We start from the raw sequence: 27,882 nt of genomic DNA, 5'->3' as shown, positions 1-27,882 counted from the left end.
GCAAATTTTAATTTCTGTATCTAAAACTTCAGAGGAAATAATTTGACAGAGCAATAAGCACTATTGTAAGAAATTATGAAATCTAGGCCAGGTCACTACTATCTCAGCTAGAGTTTCCTCCTGCTTGCTTTTCCCAAGAAAAAAATCAATTAAGAAAAGTGCTGCAAAAGCAGCCTGTCAATATTTGTTGACATCGCCAACTCTGTGCCGAGGACAAATTCCTACAAGTGGAATGAGCATTTTAAGGCTTCTAACTGGTATTTATTGTTGTTTTCCAAAAAAGGCAGTAACGATGAATGTGTATAGTGGCTTGCTTGAGAGTACCCCTGCCAACACGTGTACACACGTGCGTGAGCATGCACACATAAAATCTACCAATTTCTAGGGGGAAAACGGTAACCTTTACTTATTTGCATATCTGATTACCAGCAAGGTTGAACTTCTTCACATTTTAATGGACCATTTGTATTTCTTCTTTTGTAAATGTTCAGGTGGCTTACTGATTTAGGGGGTTCAGTTCAGTTCAGTCGCTCAGTCGTGTCCGACTCTTTGCAACCCCACGGACTGCAGCGCGCCAGGCCTCCCTGTCCATCACCAATACTCCCAGAGCTGGCTCAAACTCATGTCCATCAAACCGGTGATGCCATCCACCCATCTCATCCTCTGTCATCCCCTTCTCCTGCCTTCAATCTTTCCCAGCATCAGGGTCTTTTCCAATGAGCCAGTTCTTCGCATCAGGTGGCCAAAGTATTGGAGTTTCAGCTTCAGCATCAGTCCTTCCAATGAATATTCAGGACTGATTTCCTTTAGCACTGACTGGTTTGATCTCCTTACAGTCCAGGGAACTCTCAAGAGTCTTCTCCAACACCACAGTTCAAAAGCATCAATTCTTCAGTGCTCAGCTTTCTTTACGGTCCAACTCTCACATCCATACAAGACCACTGGAAAAACCATAGCTTTGACTAGACGGACCTGTGTTAGCAAAGTAATGTTTCTGCTTTTTAATATACTGTCTAGGTTGGTCATAGTTTTTCTTCCAGGGGATGTCAAATCTTTTTTTTTATTGCTTTTAGTACACATATTCTTTTGGTAGGGGCAAATGTTCTTTGAGTTTCCTTCAGGATTACTATCATTGCTTTAAGATTTTTAAAAGTCCCTTTCCGGGACTTCCCTGGTGGCCCAGGGGTTAAGAAACTGCCTTCCAATGAAGGGGACACCAGTTCGATCCCTGGTCATGGAACTAGATCCCACATGCCTCGGAGCAACTAAGCTTGTGCACCTCAACTAGAGAGTCTGTGCACCGCAATGAAGACCCAGTGCAGCCCCCAAAATAAATTAAATAAATAAGTAATCCTTTCCTATCAACGGGGCAGATAAACATGCAGCTCTTCATCTCGTTTCATGAATTCACGTCTAAGCTGATGAAAGTGACAAAGGAAACTGTCCAGATCGATCTTTAATGACTGAGGTGACTTGAGAGACAGGCTGGTTCCCCTCTCTGGGCCCTGAGTGCCCGTCTGTAAAATCAAAGGACTGCTCCACATGATTGCTAGCTCTCATACTTTACAGTTCTACATCTGTTTGGAGAAAAGGAAGGAAGAGACTGAAATGAACAGAGAGGGAGGGAGGCAGAGAGAAAGGAGCGACGTTCAGAAACACCAAAACCCGCAGAGACACAAAGCCAAGGGGAACTAATGGTCTGCAGAGATGAGCATCTTTAGTTCCAGGCCTAGTCAACTGGGCTTTCTCTCTAACTCAATTCATCTCCAGCTCTTTCATTTGATTACCCAGCCACCCTTTTACTGTGACAATTTCTCTGCTAAAGAAAAACCAGAAGATACTCTGTCCCTCTCATTCATAATCTGTCCCTCTCATTCTTCCTGAAATGAAAGGCTAAAAGTAATTGTCAAGGGACTCAAAAGAAATTACTTCAAAACTACATTAACAGAGGAAAGAAAATACACAACTGTCCAAGTATGCCAGAAAAAACTAACCTTATCTTATATACACAAGTTGACAAACTTTTCCTGTAAATACCCAGACAGTAAGGATTTGAGGCTTTGTGAGCCATACAGTCTCTCTCAACCATGTCATGAAAGCAGCCAGATAACACACCAGCAAATGAGCACGGCTGTGTTCTAATAAAACTTTATTTACAAAAACAGACAGAGGGCTGCATTGGGGTTTGCCAAGCCAGGCTACATGTGACCGTTCACAAGCTACTTTCAAACAGATTTTTTCCTTACCGCATATTGTTCCTGTGTTCCTGGATACGACAGCGGTGACCTAAGAAGAAGAAACCAGTTAATTTTGATGATCAGGTCCCTGTCAGGATTTGTTCATCCAGAAGTGACCCTAAAACTGGGCTTCTCATTAGCTCATCACTGGTTCAAAGTACATTTGAAAGACCTACTTGTCCTCTATGACCTTGATTCACATATAACTGTAGTCGCAAAAAAAAATCTAAAACTATTCTTTTGTATCTTCTTTAGGGTAACATTTACCTTTCAAATCTACTTCTACTAACAGAGGGCCTAATTCTTCAAATGTCGAAAAAGTTTTAAAATAGTACAGAACCACTAGTTCTACTTGTTCCAATTCACTGCAGACAGAGGGAAAGAATATCCCCTTCCCAGGAGGGACAAAGAAGTCTTTCTGCCTGGACACGGCCACCCGGGTTGTGGTCCTGTCACTTCGTGCGTCACGAAGGCCAGTTGGAGACCGGGCTTCTCAACAGAAGGAGTGTGACCACAAAAGCCCTGGGTGCTGACCGATGTTGACTTTCCCTCATCAGAGTGAAACTAGGTTCAAATTCCTCCGTCAAACATTCTGGGAGATAAGTCAGGATTTTAACCCTGAAATATCGGTGATGGCAAGATCCACCTTGGAACACAAAGGGACTGATGTTCCAGGAACAGAAGGCATTGCTGGGACAAAAATATCCGATTTCTAACCCAAGTGAATAGGACTAAAAGTATCCCATCCCCTCCTAAATGCAGAGCCACAGCAAAACGGAACTGTATGTGGCGAGGACACAGGCGTGCAGGGAGCCCTTACTGTATAAACTGTAGTCCTTCCTTAATGTTCTGCTGCCTTTTTCTTCTCTCCTCGGACACACTGGACATGTTATCCCACACATCCACTTTCTAAAGGAGAAACCTGGAAAGAAACAGGCAACAAGTTACACAAGGCACGGGGCTCCTGGACCCCAATTAAAACACTCAGGATCGAGGTCATGCCGCACAATTAACAACTGTGGACGCATCCATCTCCTCCGGCTTGACTAGGGTCTTTGAGGCTGAGGACACCATCTGAGCTGGGCCCGTGGTCCCCGCTGTCTCGTGCGCCTCGAGCAGAGGATGTCCACATTCTGCCTGCTCCACGTTGAACAGCCGGGCAGATTCGGCAGGCCCCTTCTAAACAATCCTCATGCACAAGTCACCTCTCTCTCCCCCTCTCATCTACCCTCCTTCAACTGCGGGTTTTGTTTCTGGCCTGTCTCCACGCACGCGGAAGCAGCTATGAGAACAGTCCTGGCCTTGTTTTGCTTCTGGAAACCTTCCAGGAGCAAAAAGGTTTCATATCCGCTTGCCTCTGAGGGATTTTGACTTCCTTATGAGCAGAGTCTAAGCCTGATCCATACTCTGTTACACAGACTTTTGAAACAATCCTTGTTGATATAACTGATAGAATGAGGATCTAAGAGAAGTTACTTTAATCGGAATTTTCTAGACGGTAAGGGTTTACCTTAAATGTAACTCAGGTTGATGTCAACACCGGGGGTATTTACCCTGACTGGCCATTGTTCATGAAGTATTTTCCAGAAAGCTACAGGAGACCCACAGAGAAGAGAAATGGGATAAAACATCACCTCTCAGCATCCTAAACCAGGGTCACTCAATCTCAGCCATTCGGGGACAAACCCAGACAGCATATTAAAAAGCAGAGACATCACTTTGCCTACAAAGACATACACTTTGCTATGATTTTCTAGTACTCATGTATAGATGTGAGGGTTGGACCATAAAGAAAGCTGAGCACCGAAGAATTGATGCTTTTGAACTGCGGTGTTGGAGAAGACTCTTGCGAGTCCTTTGGACTGCAAGGAGATCAAACCAGTCAATCCTAAAAGAAATCAACCCTGAATATTCACTGGAAGGACTGATGCTGACGCTGAAGCTCCAATACTCTGGTTGGATGTGAAGAGCTGACTCGTTGGGAAAGACCCTGATGCTGGGAAAGATTGAAGGCAAAAGGAGAAGGGGACGAAAGAGGATGAGACGGTTAGATGGCATCACCAACTCAATGGACATGAATTTGAGCAAACTCTGGGAGATAGTGAAGGACAGGGAAGCCTGGCGTGCTGCAGTCCACAGGGTCGCAAAGAGTGAGTGAATAACAACAACAAACTCTCTTAGCATGGAGAGCTGTCCTGTGTGCCGTGGGATGCTAGCAGCTTCCTGACCTCTGCCCACTAAGTGCCAGCAGCATGACTCCCCTCAGATGTGACAAACCAGTATCTCCAGATATTGTTAAACGCTCCCTGGTGGGGTGGAGAGGGGTTGGGAGGTCCACACAGTCACCCTTGGACGAGGACTCCTGAGAGTTAATTCTAAGAGGACATCGTGTCACGCAAACTATGGATCTACACCCATGTTTCAAGTATACATAACTGAATTGTTTTAGTTTCATTACTGCTTACCATGTGTTATGCAAGTTTTTCAAAGTGTAGAGTGGGATGGAGGCTGGAGTGCCCTGAAACCTGGGAACTGGTGCTAAGGCTTTTTCCCTTTCTTCCCCCTTTCAGTTTTATTGAGATACCACTAAATATAGCACTGTGTAAGGTTAAGGTGTAGAACACAATGATCTGACATAAAAACCTCATGAAATGATTACCGTAACAGGCTTAGTGAACATCCATCACTTCACATAAACACAAAATTAAAAGAATATAAAAATATTTTTTTTTTCCTTGTGATAAGAACTTTTACTGTACATTCTCAACAACTTTCATGCTTCCCTGGTAGCTTAGCAGTAAAGAATCCACCTGCAATGCCAGAGACATGGGTGCGATCCCTGGGTAGGGAAGATCCCCTGGAGAAGGAAATGGCAACCCACTTCAGTATCCTTGCCTGGGAAATGCCATGGACAGAGGAGCCTGGCGGGCTACAGTCCATGGGGTCACGAAGAGTCAGACACGGCTGAGGCAACTGAGCATGAGCCACAGACGAGATAGCTCCAGATGGATTTACAGAAGCAACAGCAGTGAGAGAAACCTGGGGGCTGGGAGAGGGTAAGACAGAGTCTCTTCACAGCAAACCTTTAAAAAATTTTTTTTAATCTTGTGGATAAATGACCTCTGGAAAAAGAAAGTACTCAAAGAAGCCTATGTGGCTTCTGAGCCCTTCCGGGGCCACTCGAGTTTTCTCTTCTTTATCTTAAGGCAGAGTCAGAACCTTGGAGCTCAAAGGCACCCAGGGCTGCACTTGGGGGCCCAGGGTGGTCAGGCCAGAGTGACTGGGATGAAAGAAAAGAAGCTGCAGGCAAGAAGCCTCTCCTCTCCTCAGTGAACGACGGGCCTCTCCCCACCCTTGCCTGGCGAGCTGCAGAATTAGTCTGAGGTTCACTTGAGAAGTAAACCTGGCTCTTGGGCCCGGACCTAGGTGGCGGCTACCTGGTGAAATGCACCAACAAGGTCAGAATCGTGGGCAAACACGGGACCTGTTATGATGCCTCCCTCAGGAAGCCGGTGAAGAAAACTGAAACCAGCCAGCATGCCAAGCAAACCTGCTCCTTCTGTGGCAAAACCAAGAAGAGACGAGCCGTGGGCACTTGGCACTGAGGTTCCTGTGTGAGAACAGCAGCTGGTGGTGCCTGGACCTTCACCACCACCTCTGCCATCACAGTCAAGGCTGCATCAGAAAGAAGACTAAGGAACCGAAGGACCAGGAGAAGTACCACCATTTGATAACGTTGCCTATAATAAATGGGTTCATTTACGTAACAACAACAAAAAAAGCAAATCTGTGGACTCAGAAGGGACTCTGGGTTAGGATAATCTGCCAAGATAAGAGCCTTAGAGCTGCTTCCCCAGGAAGTGCTCAAAAACCTTGAACCTTTGCCCTCTTAAGGACAAAGGGCAGCAGAGAAAGAGCTGACGACTCAAGCCAGCGATTAAGAGAAAGTAAGATGTAGATTCTTAACAGCAGGAAATGCCATGCCACTTTCACATGTTTAAAGACTGGGGAACAGAGCATGAGCTGACATTTAAATATAATATGACACAGCATTCCGTGTTCTGTAGAATTTTCCCCTAAATTTTGTTATGAAAATTTTTTATACACCCAGAAAAAAAAATTTTTTTTTTACCATGAATACCATATACCTCTATACTACCTATATCTTACAATTAATATTTTGGTATATGTATTACATCTGCCCATCCTTAATGACGTCTGCCCACCCTCCGTCCATCCACCAACACAATTTTGTAAACTGCAAAGTGAGCTGCAGACATCAATTATAACTCACCACAAAACACCTCAGCATTATGTGGAGTTCAACATCTGTTTGCAGTTTTTAAGGTAAAACGCACATACGTTAAGGCAGGTTTTGACAAACGATACATTCGTGTAACCCAGACCCTGGCCTTGAGACACACCCCTGCCTTCACTTCAGGAAGCTCCCTCGGGCCCCTTCTCCGGCCAGTCCTCCCCTACCCTGCACCCAGGGCAATCGCTGTTCGGATTTTTTCCCACCATAGTTAGTTTTACCTGTGAAATGAAGCCTCCCCCCACATCTCATTTTAAAATAAAACAATAAAGGCTTTCCACACCATCTTATTTTGGGATCCAGTCAACAGAATCCAGCCTCAGTTTTAAAGTGAAGGAGAACTTGATAAAGTTAATCCAACAACCACTTCTCTTCAAATTCAGCAGAGGCAGGGGGCTTCACCTCCAGCTGACCTCTAAACGTGAGGGCCCTGGGGGGCACCAGAACCCCTCTCCCTGTGTCCCCCCCTCTCTCCCCTCAGGAACCCCCTGCCCCACCCAGATGTGAAATATTCTCATCAAGGGCCCAACAATGCCCATGTCCATCCCCTGGCAGAGCTCACAGATACCTTCTTCCTGGTCGTTCTACTTGGATGTCCAGACGCCACCCGCTGTCCAGAAAGCAGGCCTTTAAAATACCATGAGAGTGAAAAGGAATGTCGTCTTCCCAGCCCGATCATTCAGCCACTTGTGTGCCCTCTGAGGGCAATCAATCAACAGAACATCATTGACACAGATCTGCTGGGCATCCTGACGAAGACACTCTGTGAACAAAGCTGTGCCTGGACTACAGAGGTGGTTACATGAATCTACACGTGGGATAAAACTGCCCAGAAACACACACACACGTAAATGAAGAGCTGAGTAAGGTCTGTATTATACAGGTGTCAGTTTCCTGGCTTGGCTACGGCACTTCAGGTAGGCAAGACGGCACCACTGGGGGAAGCAGATGAAGGGTTTGTGGGAGTCAATATATGACTTTCGCATTATACTGTGAGTATGTAATTATTTCAAAATAAAAAGTTAAAAATATCCTGTGGATACGCTATTTTTTATACAAACTGGGGCTTCTAACACGTGTCCACACCTTACTTTTCTTGACTGGCACCTCGTCTTGAAGGTCAGTCCACGTCAGCACATATCAAGCTGTGTTAACAGCCATGCAGCGTGCCCGTGATATGGCTGCACCCGAACGTCACCAGGTCCCTAGGACACTGTGGTTGTTTTCAGTCTTTAAAAGTTCACCAGATACACAGGACATTTCATATGTGCATTATCTTCAAAGAATTTCCAAGGAATGAAGGGTAGGTGCGTTTCTTTATTTTGCCAGCTACTACCAAGTTTTACCAAATGACCCTACCCAGCACCAGTGCACAAGAAATCATCGGACGTTTCCACTGCCGTCAGGGAGCTGACAAACAGCGTGACAACTGTGGCTGGGGCTTTGTTTGTTTCAGTCTTCCTATCATTAGTGAGGCTGAACATCTTTTAAGATTTAAGAGCCGTTTGTACTTCCTTTTCTGTGAACTGTTGTTTCATTTCCTTCATGCATTTTTCTTCCAGGCTGAGCTGTTTTGATTCATGGAAGCTCTCTATGTGTTGAGGAAAGCAATCCTTTGTGATGTTATTATTATTTTCCCCAACATGATGTCAAACATTTGATGTTGGTTATGATACTTTTTGACAGCAAAAGTCTTATTTTTAAGTAGCTCAATACTTTCTTTTATGGCTTCTGGATTTTGACATTATCAGAAGCGCCTGGGCTTCCCTGACGGCTCAGTAGTTAAGAATGGCTGTCAAGCAGGCGACAAGGGTTTGATCCCGGTTCTGGGAAGATCCCACATGCCACGGAACAACTAAGCCCGTGTGCCACAACTACTGAGCCCACATACCACAGTTATTGAAGCCCGCAAGCCTTCGAGCCCAGGCTCTGCAACAAAAGAAGCCACCACGAGAAGCCCATGCGCCGCAACTAGCGTAGCCCCTGCTCGCTGCAACTAGAGAAAAGCCCTAGCAGCAGTGAATACTGCCAAAATAAATAAAGAAGTAAAATTATTTAAAGAAAGAAAGAAATGCCTGCACCACTCTGAGATTATGAAATAACTCTCCAGGTTTTCGTCTAGTAGTCTCACTGTTTCATTAAAAAAAATTTTTTTTTTCCTTAAACCGGATCCACCGGTTTACTCTAAGGAGTGATATATATATATATATACACACACACACACACACATATTCATTCGCAAATAGCTAACAGGTGTCCAAATGCCATTTACAAAAAGGCCATCTATCCTACAATGACATGTTTAAGACCCATAGAGAATTCTGGGCCAGTGTGTGACCTTTACTCAGCATTTCTAACTGGAAGGCCCCTAATGTTATACTCTCGTCCTCCCAAGCCTAACTCTGCCCTTCTCAGTACTGAAATCACCTCCTGGCCAACTACTCAAACTAGAAACCTTTCTCTCACCACATCCAACTAATCTACCGGCAAAGCATCTGTCGGTGACACTGTCAAAAATACATGCCAGGCACCCCAAATCTGAGCACATCAGGCCTCCTGTGCCACCCTGGCCCCAGTCGCAGGGGGGTGTCGCAATTCCCTCCTCCCTCACCTCTGCTCTGGGCCTCCGAGCTCGCCACTGTCCCTCCCCCACCCCGTCCCCACACTACACTGAAAGGAATGCTCTTTAAAAACACAAGTTGGGTATCACGGTCCACTTAAACTCCTCCAGAACCAAATCTAGACTCCTGACGGCGACGCCACCCTCACCCGGCCCGGGTCATGCTGTTCCTCTTCCTGTGGGTCTCTGGGGTGAGTCAAGGGCTCCACGCTTCCGGGAGCTCATGCATGCAGTTCCCTCTGCCCACGACACCCTTCTCAGATCTGCCCTGAGCTGGCTCCTCTCAGCCCTGAGTCTGGGCTTCAGGGTCAGCTTTAGAGGCTGTCTCCCCCATCACTCCCTGCCAGGAGAACCCCTGTCTTTCTTGGCCGCGATCACCTCACACTTCCTGGGTCCAGGTCAATGACAACCTGAGCAAAGAATGAATGAAGTGGCCAAGTGTAAAGAGAACACTCCATTCAAAGTCCCCAGGACAGCGGTTCAGTCAAAGCAGGCGTGATAAACCAAAGGATGGAGCCAAAGTGGAAGTGACCAGACGCCAGCGGGGCCGGCTGAGGGGGATCCCAAATCCTTAGGGAGCAAACAAGGGAGTGAATCAATAGGGTGGGAATCAACTGGACAGCAACAGAGGAAAAACCTGAAACCCTAAGTCACTCCTGAAGGAAACTGCCGGGAGAAATATCAATAACCTCAGATATGCAGATGACACCACCCTAATGGCAGAAAATGAAGAGGAACTAAAAAGCCTCTTGATGAAAGTGAAAGAGGAGAGTGAAAAAGTTGGCTTAAAGCTCAACATTCAGAAAACGAAGATCATGGCATCTGGTCCCAACACTTCATGGGAAATAAATGGGGAAACAGTGGAAACAGTGTCAGACTTTATCTTTTTGAACTCCAAAATCACTGCAGATGGTGACTGCAGCCATGAAATTAAAAGACGCTTACTCCTTGGAAGAAAAGTTATGACCAACCTAGATAGCATGTTGAAAAGCAGAGACATATTACTTTGCCAACAAAGGTCCGTCTAGTCAAGGCTATGGTTTTTCCAGTGGTCATGTATGGATGTGAGAGTTGGACTGTAAAAAAGCTGAGCGCCGAAGAATTGATGCTTTTGAACTGTGGTGTTGGAGAAGACTCTTGAGAGTCCTTTGGACTGCAAGGAGATCCAACCAGTCCATTCTGAAGGAGCTCAGCCCTGGGATTTCTTTGGAAGGAATGATGCTGAAGCTGAAACTCCAGTACTTTGGCCACCTCATGCGAAGAGTTGACTCATTGGAAAAGACTGATGCTGGGAGGGATTGGGGGCAGGAGGAAAAGGGGACGACAGAGGATGAGATGGCTGGATGGCATCACCGACTCGACGGACCTGAGTTTGAGTGAACTCCGGGAGATGGTGATGAACAGGGAGGCCTGGCGTGTTGCGATTCATGGGGTCGCAAAGAGTCAGACATGACTGAGCTACTGAACTGAACTGAACAGGCGAAGAGCCAGTCAGCCACACCCTCTTCTCCTTAAACGGAAAGGAAGTTGTGGGAGGGTGAGGGGGGAGCTTTGAACAGTAAAAATAAATAAACAAAATCAGCCAGAAACTCCGGGAGATGGTGGAGGACGGGGAGCCTGGAGTGCTGCATCCAGGGGGCCTGAGAAGAGTCGGACACTAGGTAGCCACTGAACAACAACAATTCATTAATTAGCTAAACTGTAAACTAGAACATACATCACCTCTCTGGAACCAGCTGATTTTAAGTTCCTTACTCACTCTGAAGCTTCACAGAAGGCAAGGTACCCTGGCTCTCCGGTACGATTCCTTATATATTTATTCTGTACCTGTGACATGACACCCACTAGTCGAAGCCTAGTACACAGCTATAACTAAACCATGAAATGCGAAATTGTGAAATTCTGGCCTTTCATGGTAACTTTGGGAACCCGCGTCCATTATCAGAAGACACCAAGGAAGCGAAATGTGACCACAATATACGGCAGAGGTGAAAATCACAGCCATCACTGACGGCTCTGGCTGGATGCCAGGCATTGTTCCAAGTGCTTTCCGAGGGTGAAATCATCTAATCCTAAGAATCCTGAGAGGCAGGTACTGAGAGGAAGCTGAAGCAGAGAGGTGACGCGGCCGGGCCAGCATCGCACAGCCAGGAAGGGGCCCAGCTGCCCGGGCTGGCCCTGGGCCTGAATTCCCATCCAAGGAGCTCTGCCAGGAGGGCCAGCGTGGCTCTGAGGGCGCCGGGGCTGGGCTCTGAAAGACACACGCAGCTGCCACAGACAGGTGGGCACTTCAGTGCCACTCAAGAGGAACCAAATAAATACAGCCCTCTGCACACTCAGGCACACAGGATGACGTCGGCAAGGGATGAAATTTAAAGCAACTCAGAGAAGCAGACGGGGTCGATGGTGTGGACACAGGGAATTTTAGGACAGCACTCCAGGGCCAAGTGGCGAGTGGAAATACCCTCCGCCCAGGACATCATGTGTTTAGAAAGAGGAATAAATATTATTAAACAGCCGTACTTCCAAGACATCCTCACACAGGACCAGAGAAGGTGCCCCAGGGAATGTGCAGCACAGTGCCTGAATTTTTGCCTTAAAAGGCATTCCTAAGCTGCAAGTGAAAAATTATAATCATCAGCCTGTAGTCAATGCGGCCCTCAGACTCAAGCCTCTCTGGGTCAAGCCGCAAACAACACACAAAGTAGTTAAAGTAACTGTTCCCTGTCACCCCGGCTTGCAACACTTACAAAAGCAGGTGGACACATTACATCCCACAGAGACCACAAACCAGGGAGGGAAAGGTTATTATAGATGTTCTGGCACCTTCTTGGACATCTCCTCCTGGATATACTTATGAGACAGTTTGCCCCTTCTACTGAAAATGAAAGCCCCAAGATGAAGGCTGTGCTAAGCAACAGCAGGGAGGAAATTTCACACTTCTACTCCACCCCCAACCCCTCTCCCCACCCCACCCCCAGCTGTTCACTTTGAACTTGCTCTCAGATCTCTCAGATATAACATGTGCCAGGTGGCCCTTCCAGGGCCCAGGCCTCCTAAGGCCCTGGGAACATCTTGCCTGACACAGGAATCCTTATGGGACGAATGGACAAGAAAGACAAAAAATCTTGCAGACAGCTTGCCCAGGGGCACCCAGGCCCTGGGTCAGTGACATGCCCAGGACTGCAAAGGTGTGCTGAACTGCCAGATTACTACCCTGCTCCAGACTCACATATTCTAATAAAATACAAAGGTTCCACTTTCTCATTTGTGCAACAGAAAAATTTCTGCCTTTTACTGTATCCATTATCTGGTTCCCAAGGCTTCACAGTATGTGAAATTAACAGTAATTAGTTAACTAAACAACACATTGCTAAACTCATAACAAAATTAAAAAGCAAACTCCTTATTTGGGCAAAACCTGGTAAGGATAAATGACCCTGTTTCTTTGCATCAAAGGAAATTTTCACCTCACTTAATATGCTTCTATTGTGTGTGTGCGCGTGTATGTGAATTAAATTTTTTAAATTGATATTTGGAACAAGTATATATTTTAAACTTCTGGATGAATATTTTCTTATTTCTCCACCCTAAAAATACTATCTAAAGTTTTTCTGATGATTTGTAAACATTTCACACTTTAGAAAACACAAATTTCACTTTCAATCCTAAGATTTTGGAGAAAAAGTATTTTCACTAACACACACACACTTCAAGATATTATCTGGAAATCCAATCTCCACACATTATACTTTCTCTTGAAAGTCATTCTAGAGTAACCAAGGCAACAGAATACAGACACCTTCTATTCTACCTTGTCCTTTACTGGAAGGCTCACAACTCTCCAAGGGTCACTGTCACCATTACTGGGCTTGAGATTGTATACTAATTGATTCTCTCCCACTTAACATTGATTTAACCCTCCCAAACTGACAGGCTTTACAGTTAGTCAAAATGAAGAATTAGAGGACAGAATCTGACAACCACCATTTGTACTTGTAAAAAGTGACAGTATCTAACAGTTGGGAAGGGAAAAGAGTGTAGGTCAGTGTGATGAGCACCCAAGAAAGAGCCATGGTAACTTGAAGGAAGGCATTTAGGTGGCAGAGGACCTGAAAATCAACATGTTCTTTGCATTACACACACACAAACATACACCCCCCGCCAAAAAAAAATATTCAGCTTCAATAGCTCAAGGTCTGATTCTGAGTGAAACTATTTGCAGACTCCTGTAGACAGCAGACGGAAAACATTTTTTCAGCAAAGAAAATTCCGTCCACTAATTTGAATTATTCTGCAAATTAGGACAAGATCCTCATTAAGCAATCAGCTGGGCAGTCCAGCTGAGGGTGAGAAGGAAGAGGCAGGGGATTCCTTGAGAGCCTAGCAGAGAAGGAGGCCACATGCCATCACAGAAGCAGGAAAAAATAAGCAGATGGCACAGGCTCCTAATCACCCCTGCCCCATTCCAAGGCTCTGGCTGAACGCTGTCCAATAGAAATATAATGCCAGTCACATATCTAATTTTAAATTTTCAAGTAGCCATGTTAAAAGGAGAAGAGAGAGCAAAATGAAACCAGTGACATTAATTTTAAGAATGTATTTAAGTTAACCCAATATGTTCGAAACATCATCTCAACCTGTATGATTTAAGCAGGAAAAAAATTACGAATGGGGGTGTTTTACTGTTTTCTCCTAAGTGATTTAAAATCAGGTGTGTTTCTTTCACCGAAGAGGACATTTCTAGGAGGTCAAGCCACATTGCAAGCGCTCCGGCGGTCAGCGGCCACCTTCCGGGGGCAGCTCACACGAACTTCAGGCTGACGGTTGGCCTTTAAAATACCCAACTACGTATCGGAGTAAGGGGTTGGGGGGAAAGACCCAAGTCCCGAAAATTTCACCCAATCAGGGTGCAGGCGCGACCTCTCGGGACCAGCCAGAGCTTTCCAGCTGGACCACACCCCTGCAGCGACCGTCCCCGACAGGAAATTCACGCTAATGGGAACTGACAGGTCTTCATTCTTCAAGGGTGGGGAAAAGAAACCTCCAGCCCCGGCCGTCTCGGTGTCCACAATAAAGACAGGAAACCGTTCGTGCACGTCCTAGACGTGAGCCCCGTGAAAAATAAATAAATAAATAACGGGGAGGTGGGGCGGAGAGAGTGACCCGAAATTAACGAGCCAAGCGCCCCAAGCATCCTTCCCGCTCCCAAAACCAAGGTACCGGATTGGTGGGGGGTGGGGGGTCCTCGATCACCAAACAGACACAAATAGTACGGGAAAATATATGCATATATATATATGTGTGTGTATATATATATATTCTTTTTTAGTTAAATAACCAGAGAGGGGGTGTTTTGTCAACCGAAACACATGCGGTAATGGGGAGGACGGCGGCGCCCCTGCGCCCCACTTGGCGGAGACGCGCCCCCCGCCGCCCCGCAGGGAGGGAGGCACCGGGACCCGCCCGCCCCCGTCGGCGCGCCCGCGGGGGCCCGGGCGGCGGCGCGCGCTCGGGCCGCCCCTGCGCCGGGGCCGCGCGCCCTTTGTGGCCGAGCCCCGCGCCCCCGGGGCCGCCGTTCCGCCGCTGGGCGGCCGAGAGCGCGCCCCTCCCCCGCCCGTGTCCGTTACCGGCCGCGCGCGAGCACGAGGCGGCGGCGGGCGGGGGCCGGGTGGCGCGCGGGCCGCCGCGCGGGCGGCGCGCACCTACCTGCGGGGACGGCCGGGCCGGCGGGCGGGCAGCGGCGCGCGATGAGCGGGCGACGGCGGCGGCGGCGGCGGCCTGGGCGCTCGCTCTCAGCTTCCCTCCGCGGCGACCCGGCGGCGGCGGCGGCGGCGGTGGTGGCGGCGGCTCCTCGGCCTCCGCGCGGCGCCCTCTGGCGGCCGGAGGCCGCGCCCGCCGCCCGGGAGACGCCGCCATTGGCTGCGCCCGCGAGCGTCGGCGCCGGGGGCGGTGGCGGCGCCACGTCGGGCCCGGCGGCGGCGGCGGCGGCGGCACCGGGAGGCGGTCACCCTCGGCCTCGGCCTCCGGGGCCGCCCCCGAGGCGGGCGCGCGGTCCTCGTTGGGCTGCGGCCCCGGGGCGGAGCCAGTGGAGGGGCTGCGCGGCTCCCGGAAGCAGCGGTCCCGGGAACCGATTGGGGGTGGACGTGCGGTTCAAATGGATGCTCGCCGGGCATGTGTTTTTCTGGGCTCCGCGACCCCGGAGCAGAAGAGCTAGGAGTTAGAACAGCGTCTCACAGGGAACTGACCTCGTTTCGGGTGTCGGGAGGTGCCTTCCCCGAGACACTGTTTATTTAGCCAGTCCTTAGCTGGTGCTCCCGGAGAAGGCAATGGCACCCCACTCCGGTACTCTTGCCTGGAAAATCCCATGGACGGAGGAGCCTGGTAGGCTGCAGTCTACAGGGTCGCTAAGAGTCAGACACGACTGAGCGACTTCATTTTCACTTTTCACTTTCATGCATGGAGAAGGAAATGGCAACCCACTCCAGTGTTCTTGCCTGGAGAATCCCAGGGACGGGGGAGCCTGGTGGGCTGCCGTCTCTGGGGTCGCACAGAGTCGGACACGACTGAAGCGACTTAGCAGCAGCAGCAGCAGCAGTAGCTGGTGCTCCTTACTCTCCGGCTTGTGAACTGTTTGGAGCCTGTGGACATCGTTGTTGTCCTCTTTCCTGCAGATGAGGAAGAGCACGGAACTCAGTCGTGGCTCTGACATGGACGGCTAGAGGGCCTGGCTCCCGTCCTTCCAATGCCACCTCATCTACGTGTATTTTCTTGTTTCTTTTTTTAAGATTTTTTTTTTAATGTGCACCTTTTGTTTTTCCCTCCACCAGAGCATCACTTTATTATTAATCTGCCGTCAGCAATCGAAAACTCTTTAATAGGTACCCCCCTATCCTGGTGATGTGGACCTTTTTAAAAAGTGTTGGATTTGGTACAATGTTTATGTTTTGGTTTTTCGGCTTCAAGGCATGTGGGGATCTTTGTACTCCACCCCCACCCCGCCCCGACCAGGGATGGAATCTGAAGCCCCTGCGTTGGAAGGCCAAGTCTTGACCTTTGGACCACCAGGGAAGTCCCCCATCCACCTGTATTTTCTTCAGCCAACGGTGCTCGGGGCTCTGGCGGTGGACAAGGCAGGGTCCCTGCCCCATAATGGGATGGGGAGTAGCAGTGGGAACCCACCAAGACGCAGAAAAGACCGTTCTGGGCGGTGAAAAGCCAGGAGACTCAGGTCTGGGTTAAGAGACCGTGATGGGACAGCTTCATTTACAATAGAGGGGAGGGACGCCTCTGCGAAGGTGAGTGTGCAGAGCTGAAGAAGGTGCTCTCGGCAGAAGAAGGGTCAAGTGCAAAATCCGGGAGGCTGGAGCTTGTTGTCTGCAGAACAGGAGGTGTGTTAGAGGGTAGACAGGTCTGAGTAACCGAAGCGGGCCACTGTTTGGAATTTGGAGCTTGTTCTGCGTGGCTGAGTCTGAATTGGGAGTGACAGAATGTGATCTGCATTTCAAGAAGTTCTCTAGGGCTATTGCGCTGAGACTGGGCGTAGTAGGAGGAACAAGAGGGGGAACGGGGAGACTGCTGGGTGGCTCTGGCAGTGGGCTGGGTGATGTCAGTTTATAAACCTGGTGTACTAGCTCAGGCTGCTGTAACAAGATACCAACAGACCTGGAGGCTTTAACAAGAATGCATGTTCCCAGAGCTCTGGAGGCTGGAAGTCCAAGATCAGCGTGTTGGCAGGGTTAGTTTCTGAGGGGAACTGTCTGCTTGGCCAGCAGAGGGCCACCTTCTGTCTATGTCTTCATGTGGTCTTTCCTCTGTGTACAAGCCTTTCTCTTCCTAGGAGGACACCTATCATATTGGCTTGGGGCCCCACCCTTATGACTTCATTTAAGCTTAATTACCTCCTCGAAGGCCCTGTCTCCAAATACAGTCATGTCAGGAGTTAAAGTGTCAACATATGAATTTGGAGGGGACACAATTCAGTCTGTAACACCAGGTAAGCACTGTGACAGAAACGTTCAAGGAGGGCTGACCGTCTAAGGAAAGGATTCTGTTCATCACTCAGGTCTCAGCTCAAACGTCTTCTCTTGGAGAGTCCTTCCCTGACGGTCACCTAAAATTGCCCATTGTCTCAGCGCTCTCTGGAATGACCTTGCTTAATCATTTGGGTTCTTATTTGTGGTCTTCCTCCTCCCCTGTAGGACAGCAGAGACTCTTCCTGCTCTGTTCTCTGTTCCCAGCCCCTAGCATAGTGCTGCTGCTGCTGCTAAGTCGCTTCAGTCGTGTCCGACTCTGTGCGACCCCAGAGACGGCAGCCCACCAGGCTCCCCCGTCCCTGGGATTCTCCAGGCAAGAACACTGGAGTGGGTTGCCATTTCCTTCTCCAATGCATGAAAGTGAAAAGTGAAAGTGAAGTCGCTCAGTCGTGTCGGACTCTTAGCAACCCCATCTAGCACTCTATAAATTTTTCTCAAATGGATGTCCCCAGGTAACTAGGAGCTAAAGTCTGCAGGATGAGCAAGAGGTAACTGGCTGCAGGGGTGCATGGAGAGAGAGGAGACTTAAGTCAGAAGATGCTGAAAGGGGACTTCCCTGGTGGTCCAGTGGTTAAGACTCTGCACTTCCAATGAAGGGAGTACAGGTTCCATCCCTGGTCAGGGAACTAAGATCCCACATGTTGACAGAGCAAAAAGAAAAAAAGAAAGAAAAGAAGATGCTAAAAGGTCAGAGTGGCTAGACCACAGACACCTGAGTGGGGTCCCAGGAAATTTAGATAGGATATGAGCAAAGGCCAGGCCCTGAAGGGTGTTGTATAGCTACATGAAGATGGACATCATTTTGCCAGTACAAGAGAAAACTCCATGGGATTGTATGAGTTGCCTCTGGCTGCTGTAACAAAATCACCACAAACTTAGTGTCTTAAGATAATGCATATTTACTATCTTACAGTTCTGGTGATCTGACAGTGGGTCTCATGGGCTAAAATCAAGGTATGGACAGGGCTGATTCCTTCTGGAGGCTCCAGAAAAGACTGTTCTCTTGCCTTTCTCATCTTTTGGGGGCTGCAGCCTCCCTTCACTCATGGTACCTCCCGTCATCTTCAAAACCAGCAATGATTAGGGAAGCCTTCCTTAGGATGCATCTCCCCAGCTCTGCCTCTGATGTCATGTCTTCTCTGACTCTCCTGCTTTCTTCTTTCCCTTGTAAGTACCTTGTGGTAACAATGAGCCATCCAGATTATGCAGGATAATCTCCACATTTATCTCATCTATCTATGGGAGAGTTCTTATGACCAGAACTGTGTATTCTACTAAGCAAGAGAAGGCAAACCAGGCCTGTTCTTTTTTAAATTAATCTATTTTATTTATTTGACCATGCTGGGTCTTAGTTTCTACATGCAGGATCTTTCATTGTGGTGCACAGGCTCAGCAGTTGTGGTACATGGGCTAAATTGCTCTGTGTCTTACAGGATCTTAGTTCCCCAACCAGGGATCAAACCCCTGCGTTGCAAGGTGGATTCTTAACCACTGGAGCACCGGGGAAGTCCCAAGGCCTGTTCTTTTTATTTTAATTATTTACTTTTTAATTTTATTTGGCCTGTTCTTTTTAGATGGGTTTTATTTTTGCCAAGGTGTGTTGCATTCGTTTGTGATCCCAGTCTTCCTGCTGCTGCTGCTAAGTCACTGCAGTCGTGTCCGACTCTGTGCGACCCCATAGACAGCAGCCCACTAGGCTCCTCTGTCCCTGGGATTCTCCAGGCAAGAACACTGGAGTGGGTTGCCATTTCCTTCTCCAATGCATGAAAGGGAAAAGTGAAAGTTAAGTCACTCAGCCATGCCAGACTCTTAGCGACCCCATGGACTGGAGCCTATCAGGCTCCTCCGTCCATGGGATTTTCCAGGCAAAAGTACTGGAGTGGGGTGCCATCGTCTTCTCCCCCAGTCTTCCTACCCACCTTGAATTCTCCACTCCTCTGCATGTTATTCTGTCAAAATTCTCAACTGTATAAGGAGTCAGTGTATGTCTATTTTTGGTTGCCTTGATTTTTCCTTTTAGCAGGGCACCAAATTAGGAGTCTTAGTTTAAGAACCTCATCTCGTAGCACTCATCTGGAAATGTGGGAGTGAGTTCTTAGTGGGGATCTCTGGCCAGTAGCTCCTGCATCCTGGCAGTAACATCAGTGATGGCTTTGTTTTGTGTATAAAGTTTGCAAGATTCTCAGTTGGAGCTGTCACGCACACATGACAAAAGTGGGTTTTGTTTTATATAGTCACATCCTAAGTCCCCTCCAAAGGGAAAAAGAGGTGTTCATATCATTATAAACACGATTCTCTCTCACTCAAGTTCCTCCAAATCAATACGAAGTGGGGAGACGTCAGGCTCCCGCGGCCGGAGCGGCGGCCCCGGCTCGGCGCGGCGCAGCGCAGTCTGGTTGAGCGCTCACCGCAGCTAGAAGTTTTCCTCTGCCGTCGCGCCTTCCGCCGCCGCCGCTGGGTGGTATAAAAAAAAAAAAAATAAATAAATAAATACGAAGTGAATGTTGTGGCATGAATATTTGTGTCTCCTCTCTTAAGTTCATGTATTAGAAATCCAAACCCCCAATGTGATGATATTAGAAGGTGGGTCTTTGGGAGGTGATCAGGTCATGAGGGTGCAGCCATTATGAACAGGATTAGTGCCCTTATAAAAGAGGCACGAGGGAAATGATTTCTCTCCCCATCGTGTGAACACAAGGAGAAGGCAGCTGTCTGCAAGCTGGGACGAGGGTCTCACTACACATGTCAGATCAGTTGTCGTCTTGATCTTGGGCTTTCCCAGCCTTCATATCTGTGAGGGGAAAAAAAATGTTTCTTGTTTAAGCCACCCAATCTATGGTTATTTTGTGAGAGCAGCAGGTACAAACTGAGACAGTGAACATCCAAGATACAAGCAGTTGGTTAGTGGGAGATAGCACAGTGGGGAGGGAACTTGGAGTTTGGGAAACAAGGGTTAAATCCCAACACGCTCCTTACCCATCTGGATGGCCTGGGGCCCGTTTCTTACATCTCAGTCTTGAGCTCATCATCTTAACATGTGGCTAATAATCCCTCTCTCGTGGTGAGGATTAAATAATGTGTACATAAGGCGCCTGGCGCAGAGAATGGTCAATAATTAGCAGTTACATTTCCCTCAGGGTGTTGACTAATGAATAAACTTGCCACCATGATCTTGGAGGTGGGGAAGGGCACTTGCACCAGGCCCCACCCCCAGACACCATGAAGCATGCTCCCTAGTCCCCCTACATTTGGAAAAACTGTTCCTGAGGGGGGCATGATGGAAGGGTGACAGATCTCTTAGGTATCCTGAAGGGGAAAAATGCTTGTGCACTGGCTTGAAAATGGAACCTCAGGGGACTTCCTGGGTGATCCCATGATTAAGACTTTGCCTTCCACTGCGGGGGGTGTGGGTTTGATCCCTGGTCTGGGTGCTAAGATCCCTCACGTCTCTTGGCCAAGAAACAAAAACATAAAACAGATCTGAGCAAAAACATAGAAACAAAAACATAAAACAGAAGTCATATTGTAACAAATTCAGTAAAGACTTTAAAAATGGTCCACATCAAAAAAAAATCTTTAAAAAAATGATTTAAAGATAGACCCACCATCGCAGAGATAAACCCACTATCCTGAGGCTATTATCAATGTATTATCTACAGAAATGGATTCACCACAGGGCCAACCTCAAATAAGAATGAAAATAGAAACGATCTGTGTGCAAGTATTGTATTCGTTGTTGTTGTTCAGTCACTAAGTTGTGTCTGACTCTTTCCGACCCCATGAACTGCAGCATGCCAGGCTTCTCTGTCCTCACTACCTCTCTGAGTTTGCTCAAACTCATGTCCATTGAGTCTGTGATGCCATCCAACCATCTCATCCTCTGATGCCCCTTTCTCCTCTTGCCCTCAATCTTTCCCAACATTAAGGTCTTTTCCAATGAGTTGGCTCTTTGCATCAGGTGGCCAAAGTACTGCAGCTTCAGCATCAGTCCTTGCCATGAATATTCAGGGCTGATTTCCTTTAGGATTGACTGGTTTGATCTCCTTGCTGCCCAAGGAACTCTAATCAAAGAGTCTTCTCCAGTGCCACAGTTTGAAAGCATCAATTGATATACGTGTTCTAGAAAAGGAAAACCTTCAATTTTATGGTGACTCAGAACAGGAAACACACATGTTAAATATTTGCTAAATGACCACATGATACTTCGACAAGCCACACACATGAATTATGTCAGTGCTTCTATGGGAGGGAACCTGTGCTGGAACCTACATGTTCAGCATTTTTAAAAATGTAATATTATTATATTCCTTCTTGAATAGTCATATGAACTGAGTAATCACAGTAAATCACTGGTACTATACTTCCACATTCTGCTTTGATGAAGTGCTAAAATATAAGAAAGATACAAAAAGTATAAACTGGATTCCTTTATTTGGCTTTGTAGGCATTATATGGATTAGGCATGTGCTTCCTCTCCACTTTCTCTTGTTATTTATCTCAAGTTACTCAGCTTTGAAGATAGCTTTCTGAAACCTCCACCCATGGGCTGGTGGCCTGTACATCAACTTACATGTGTGACGAAGTGCCGGGGAGGAGACATCCCAACTCAGGGATGGAAGCCGGGTCTTCTGCGTTGCAGGCAGATTTTTTACCATCTGAGCCACCAGGGAAGCCCAGAATAGAGCAAAAGAGCCCTAATTATCCAAGAAAATAAAAGAAGCAGATAGATAAATAATTTGGGGAATAAGATGAAAGACTTTACGTTTTACTTGAGAGCATTTTTTTCTAGGAATTCTTCGGAGTTCCCCCAAAAGAATACAGTGGTGGGAAAGCAGAGTTCTGCCTCCAAATTATGTTCCCGTGATTCTCAGCCTGGACTTGATACTAAGTTTGGTGCCACAATATATCACACAGTTCCTTTCTTTTATGTGGGGAGACACATTTAACATTTAGAAAAAGAATTGCTCCAGTTCCTGTTAATAGCAGCTTTGGGGGATGGAGGATCATGAGAAATCCAGGAGTGCTGTCTTCACAGCAGGAGTTATTTTCAATTCCTTCCCCTACTTCTTCCTGCCCCAAAGCTGGGAGTACAAGGGTCCCCTTTCCATGTGTTCTGTCTTCCCCTCCATACCTATTCCCAGCTGACTTTTCCTCCCCCATCCACTGATTAATCCAGCCCAGGCTTTCTACTGCCTCCGGCCTCTGGAACTCAAACCACCTGGAAATGGTCCTTCTGGAATAGTGGATGGGATCCAGGGAGCTCCATTCATCTGTTCAACAAATGTAAGTGCCAACTACATTCAGTGTGCTGAATTCCAAAACCTACAGCCAGGGTTCCTATACTCAGATGCTTAAAATTATACTTGCTATTTGAAGATCCTCCAAGATGTGGGCTTGGGAAATAGACAATTAGAACAGGAAAGAGCACAGGGACCCTGGGCGTGCGTGCTAAGTCTCACAGTCACGTCAGACTCTTTGTGACCCCATGAACTGTATGTAGTCTGCCAGGTTCCTCTATCCATGGGATTTTCAGGCAAGAATACTGGAGTGAGTTGCCATTTCCTCCTCCAGGGGCTCTTCCCAACCCAGGGATTGAACCCGAGTCTCCTGCATTGGCAGGTGGTTTCTTTACCACCAAGCCATCTGTGAAGCCCCTATGATGAACCTAAAGCACAGGTTAAGTGAACGTGATCTGTCTTTTAACATGTGAAATTCTCAGGACATGTGTACATGAGGAGGATTAACATGAAATCAGAAGAAAACTTACCACGGACACTGCAGTTTAAAAGGTACTTACTGCCTCAATTAAAGGAAACAGCTGGCAGGCTCCTTTAATCCAACTAATCTACAATAGGGTGCTTTTTTTTTTTTAAACATGTTCAAGGATCATAAATTTTACTCAGTCTTTTATAGCCTTTGGCAGGGTGCCAAGGCTTATTAAGAAATTGCAGAAGCCATAAATATAAAAAATGTACAAATTCTCCCTTGAGTAACCACATGAATGTTTCCAACAACATGTCCAAAGCCATTTTCCCCCTTCTGTGAAGTTGTTATAAAATATACTTGGCACAGATCTACATCTGCTGCTCTAGACTGATTTATAGCAAAAATTTAAATTAATGTGTTTTTAAGGACATTTGCAAAAAAGGAATAAATGTGAATAAACTCTAAATCTGAATCATAGTCATCTGGTTATGCTATAAATTTTAAATATCAATTAAAAAAAAACAAAGAAAAAACCCAAGCTGGCTCTGCTCCCTATCATTCAGCGTCCATCCTTCAGGCATGCTATTTAAGGCCTGTGTTGTCATTAGAAAAGACGTTTCTAGGAACACGAGTGTGTGTGTGTGTGTGTGTGTATGCTGCAACTCCCCAAAATTCATATATTCCACACAAATTTATTATAGGATGGGCTTAAATCTCTTGTTTCTTTTCTAGAACAAAATCTAACTAGGTCTTAGGGACTTCTCTCTGGCAGTCCAGTGGTTAGGACTCCACGCTTCCATTTTAGGGGCACAGGTTCAATCCCTGGTCGGGGAACTGGCATCACACAGGCTGCACAGTGTGGCCAAAAAAATAAAGTTTATATTTTTTAAAAATCTAACCAGATTTTAAACATTCTTAGGTTCATCATGACTTTGTAAGAGCTGTCTTTGCGTCTCAATTCAAATGTTACTCTTCCTCCCCTTATCTACAGTATCAGCAAAGTCTGCCTTGCTTTTCTTCAGCTTTGATCAGAGGAACAAGTTTTAACTTGGCTAATTTATCCCGAGTAAACATTGCAGTAGTTGGCACCTTGGGAGTACATCAAGTTCTGGCAAAGAAGTCCCTCTAACCAGGGGAACCCAAAGTCTTAGTGATTTACTTACCATTTCAGCGGCAAGATCCTCTTTAAGGACAACCCTTTACCGGCATCTTCTTTCTTTTTTTCCCCTGGCTGCACCACTTGGCTTATGGGATCTTAGTTCCCCAACCTGGGATCGAACCCCAACCCCTGTCATTGGAAGCATGGAGTCCTAATCTCTAGACCACCAGGGAATTCTCCACTGGCATTTTCTTTAAAGTCTATGAATGGGTATATCAATAATTTTTAGTAGCAATGATCTTTAAGTAGGGGCCCTGCTTAGCCTAGATTAAGGCAGAAAGCAAGTTAAACTTAATCACATGTAAATTCACCTATCCAGGTAAAGCCAGCTTCAATGTCAACAAAACCCAGTCTTTCTCTATCAGTCAACTCTGTTTGTCTGTCTCAGGCAGTTCCTCCCTTTACAGAGTCCAGAGAGCTGCTAGCAGTTTCAGGCTTATGGGGCGTCTTCTAAGCAACCCCCACAAATATTCAAGGCCTGAGTCTTATTGACCAGAACCAGGTCATCGTCTGACCATCCCGAATCAATCCCTGAGGCTTGGGGGATGTCATACAATTGAGTTGTTGTCCATTGACATTGTATACAATCAACGTTAGAAAATAATGACTTAGGCTTCAATTATATACTCACCCCTGGTGCTGGGGGGTCAGTATATAATTCTGTTTCTTGGTCAAGCTCTGTCAACTCAGACAAGAAAGGGAAAAGAATTACCCCTCCAAGGAAAAGTACTTGGTACCTAAAGAAGATTATAAGTGGCTGGCACATTTTTCCAAAACAAAAACTCTATTTCTAGTGCTGATAAAAGAACATAATAAATGGGTTTAGGTCCTCTTCTTTTCCAATTCTCTACCGTCCTAGCCAATCTCATTGATGGTTCTGGCCTCCATTGTTGTTTATGCACTGATGGCTCTTCCATGTAGGTCTCTAGCCCAGATCAGTCCTGAGTCCCAGCCCAATAAGTAATCCAACTGCCTACTTAACATCTCTTCTTGGACAAATCAGAAGCATTTCAACATCGCATCTCAAAAGTTGAACTCATGGCCTCCCTGTCCCCGTACGACTCTTTCTTAGGGAAGCCTTCCCTAACTTTCCCAAGGAGATCAAGTCTGCCCAGCAGAGACAGCCAGTGTATGGTGTACCTCCCTTTTGGCGCTGGACACAAGCACAGGGTCACATTTGTTTGCATGTTGTTTGATTCGTATTTGTCTCCCTTCCTAGACTGAAGCCCCATGAGGGTAGTGACTGTATCTTTTTTCCTTAACATCATATCCCATAGAGACTGGAACACAGATATTCAATCAACATGTCATTTATTATATTAGTATTTATTGGTACATAACTATTTATTGAGAAGTGTGTCCCACTACTGTATAAATACCCTCTAAGAAAAGACAGTTTGCTAGTCAGAAATTAATCCAAAGTACAGAAGACCAGATGGGTGGTAGTGGGCAGGAAGATATTGATTATGAATACATGCTCCTTGACACCCACTGCCCTGCAACACTGATCTCCTAAGGTGAATTTAAAAGGCCACCTTGAAAGATTTCCAAGGGTGTGAGGGCTCTCAAAGACATGAAAGTAAAAAAGATTGAATGTAATATCATATATGTATATATTTTTATTGCATATGCATGCATTTATATTTCTATTCAACAATACAGCAGATCTATTCAGTTCTACATTTGGGTTCCTCTAAAATGTATAGAGCATTCATATTTTTTCTCTAAAGTTATAGATAGCGCTTTTATTACAATGAAAATGCTATAATCTTTTCATTAAGTTTCCTAAGCTATTAAAATTTTTATTGACTAAAAGATTCTTTAAATTCTATAATGTTTATAATTTTCAAATGTTTCCCACACACGGTTTCATGTAATCCCCTAAAAACCCTCATCTCCCCACCCCTCTGTGTCCCCTCTGCACTTACTCCTCCCCACTGGTTTGTTCTCTGGTCTCTGAATCTGCCTCTTGGGGATTTTATTCACTAGTTTGTTGTAACTTTCACAGTCTACATATAAGGGATACCATAAATTACTTGTATTTCTCTGTCTTATTTCACGTATGTTCTCCAAGTTCATCCATGTTGTTGCAAATATCATTCTTTTTATGGCTGAGTAGTATTCCATTGTGTGTGTCTCACATCTTTATTCATTCATCTGTTGATGAACGCTTAGACTGCTTCCATTCCTTAGCAATTGTAAATAATGCGGCTATGGACCCTGGGGTTCGTGTATCTTTCTGAATTTGTATTTTATAATATTTTATATTTAGTTATGAAAATCAAGCAATTATTGAATAGCATCCTGTCCATTATGGTTGAGATGTCCCTGTGTTAGAAGTGATCAGCCCAGGAGGAAATAAATCAGAGACTGATAAGATCAGAGAAAAGGGCAGGGAATGAAACGCAGACAAGGAAGGAAAAGTCAACAATAAGATGTGATCAGCCAGGGAGCAAACTATCCTTCAAGGAAGCCAACTCTGTGACAAAGTTCAACATGTTTAATAAACAAATGTAGCAGTTCTGGTGGTAATTTTTGTGTTATGTGCTTTTTTACCATTTTTTAAAGTGGCAGTTCTGGAAATTTTTTGTCCCATAAAAGCAATTAAGTAGATTACCAGAAGGCTGTGAAGTAAAACAGCTTTAAAATAGTGAGGAGCTGTTAGTTTTATAGACAACAGCCATCATAATAAGAATCTATTCTTTTTTTAAAAAAATTTTATTTATTTATTTTGGTCGTGCTGGGTTTTAGTTTCAGCATGTGAACTCTAACTCACAGCATGTGGGATCTAGTTCCCTGACCAAGAATCACACCTTGGCCCTCTGTATTGGGAGCTTAGACTCTTAGCCACTGGACCACTAAGAAAGTCCCCTAAGAGTGAAAGACTGCAGAGGAATACTGAAATATTAAAATCAAATGCACAAGTTAAGAGAAAGGACATGGGGAAAGTGAATAGCATTCATGAACAGCAGGAAGCAAACAAGGTGAATTTACACAACCGTAATATCAAGAGATTAAAAAGTAAATTTGCTAGAGGAGAAAAAAGTAAAAGTTTTCCCCCATTAAACTCTGAAAGCTTTACTTCACAATACTCTGAGAGCATCCTGGTAACATTTGAAACTATCTGATTTTATTAGCAATTCTAAAGAAGGAAGTGACATGGTATATTGTTCAAATTCAGTAATTATTAAGTGATCATAGAATATATCATTTCATTTAAAAAATCACGAGGCTAGTTAAATCATATTGATGATTTGGTCTAAATTTATAAAACAAGCTACCTTTAAACTTTTTTTTGCAAAATCAGGACCAAAGTTTGATATACAATAAACATGGAATACAATATACATATTTTATGTGCATACACACATATGTGCAAACATTATTTTGTAGGTATAATTATGCATTTGCACACATTATAACACAATATTTAATCCAATTCAGGTTAAAATTGTAATTCGATTCGGTGAGCTCCAAATTAGGACAGTTTTATAGTATTGGCAGCAACTGGTATTTCCCATGCCTGCATTTATTTTCTTAAGTCTCTTTCTTTTTTTTCAATGAAGTTATTAAAAAAAATTTTTTATTTTTTATTTTTCTAATAATTTATTTTAATTGGAGGCTAATTACTTTACAATATTCTGGTGGTTTTTGCCATACATTGACATGAATTAGCCACAGGTGTACATGTGTCCCAACATCCTGAACCCCCATGTGTCTTAGATTTTTACTACTTAGAGTGTGGTGGGTGGACCTTTGAGCTTGTTAGGAATGTAATTCAGTACACCTGGGGTGAGGCCTGAGGGGAG

General features: G+C 45.8%; 1 protein-coding gene and 1 pseudogene across 2 annotated transcripts in view; one reads left to right on the top strand and one right to left on the bottom strand.

Moving 5' to 3' along the window:
- ZC3H7A (zinc finger CCCH-type containing 7A) overlaps positions 1-15,002 on the bottom strand; it is a 38,379-nt gene extending 23,377 nt beyond the window's left edge. The window contains exons 1-3 of one of the 2 annotated variants that reach the window (XM_027528300.1): positions 14,882-15,002; positions 3,058-3,159; positions 2,247-2,286 (exon numbers count right to left, since the gene is read on the bottom strand). In XM_027528300.1, the coding sequence (XP_027384101.1) occupies positions 2,247-2,286; positions 3,058-3,125 (108 nt within the window). In that variant the 5' untranslated portion in view covers positions 3,126-3,159; positions 14,882-15,002. Of the gene's footprint in view, positions 1-2,246; positions 2,287-3,057; positions 3,160-3,244; positions 3,608-14,881 lie in introns of those variants that run through there. The other variant, XM_027528302.1, reaches the window with a different exon arrangement.
- On the top strand, positions 5,642-6,356 carry LOC113883387 (annotated as a pseudogene).
- Positions 15,003-27,882: the final 12,880 nt, after the last annotated feature.

This window comes from Bos indicus x Bos taurus, chromosome 25 (genome assembly GCF_003369695.1).
Source record: "Bos indicus x Bos taurus breed Angus x Brahman F1 hybrid chromosome 25, Bos_hybrid_MaternalHap_v2.0, whole genome shotgun sequence".
NCBI lineage: Eukaryota > Metazoa > Chordata > Mammalia > Artiodactyla > Bovidae > Bos > Bos indicus x Bos taurus.
The sequence above is the reverse complement of the archived record's forward strand: the minus strand, read 5'-3'. Positions and strand labels throughout refer to the sequence as shown.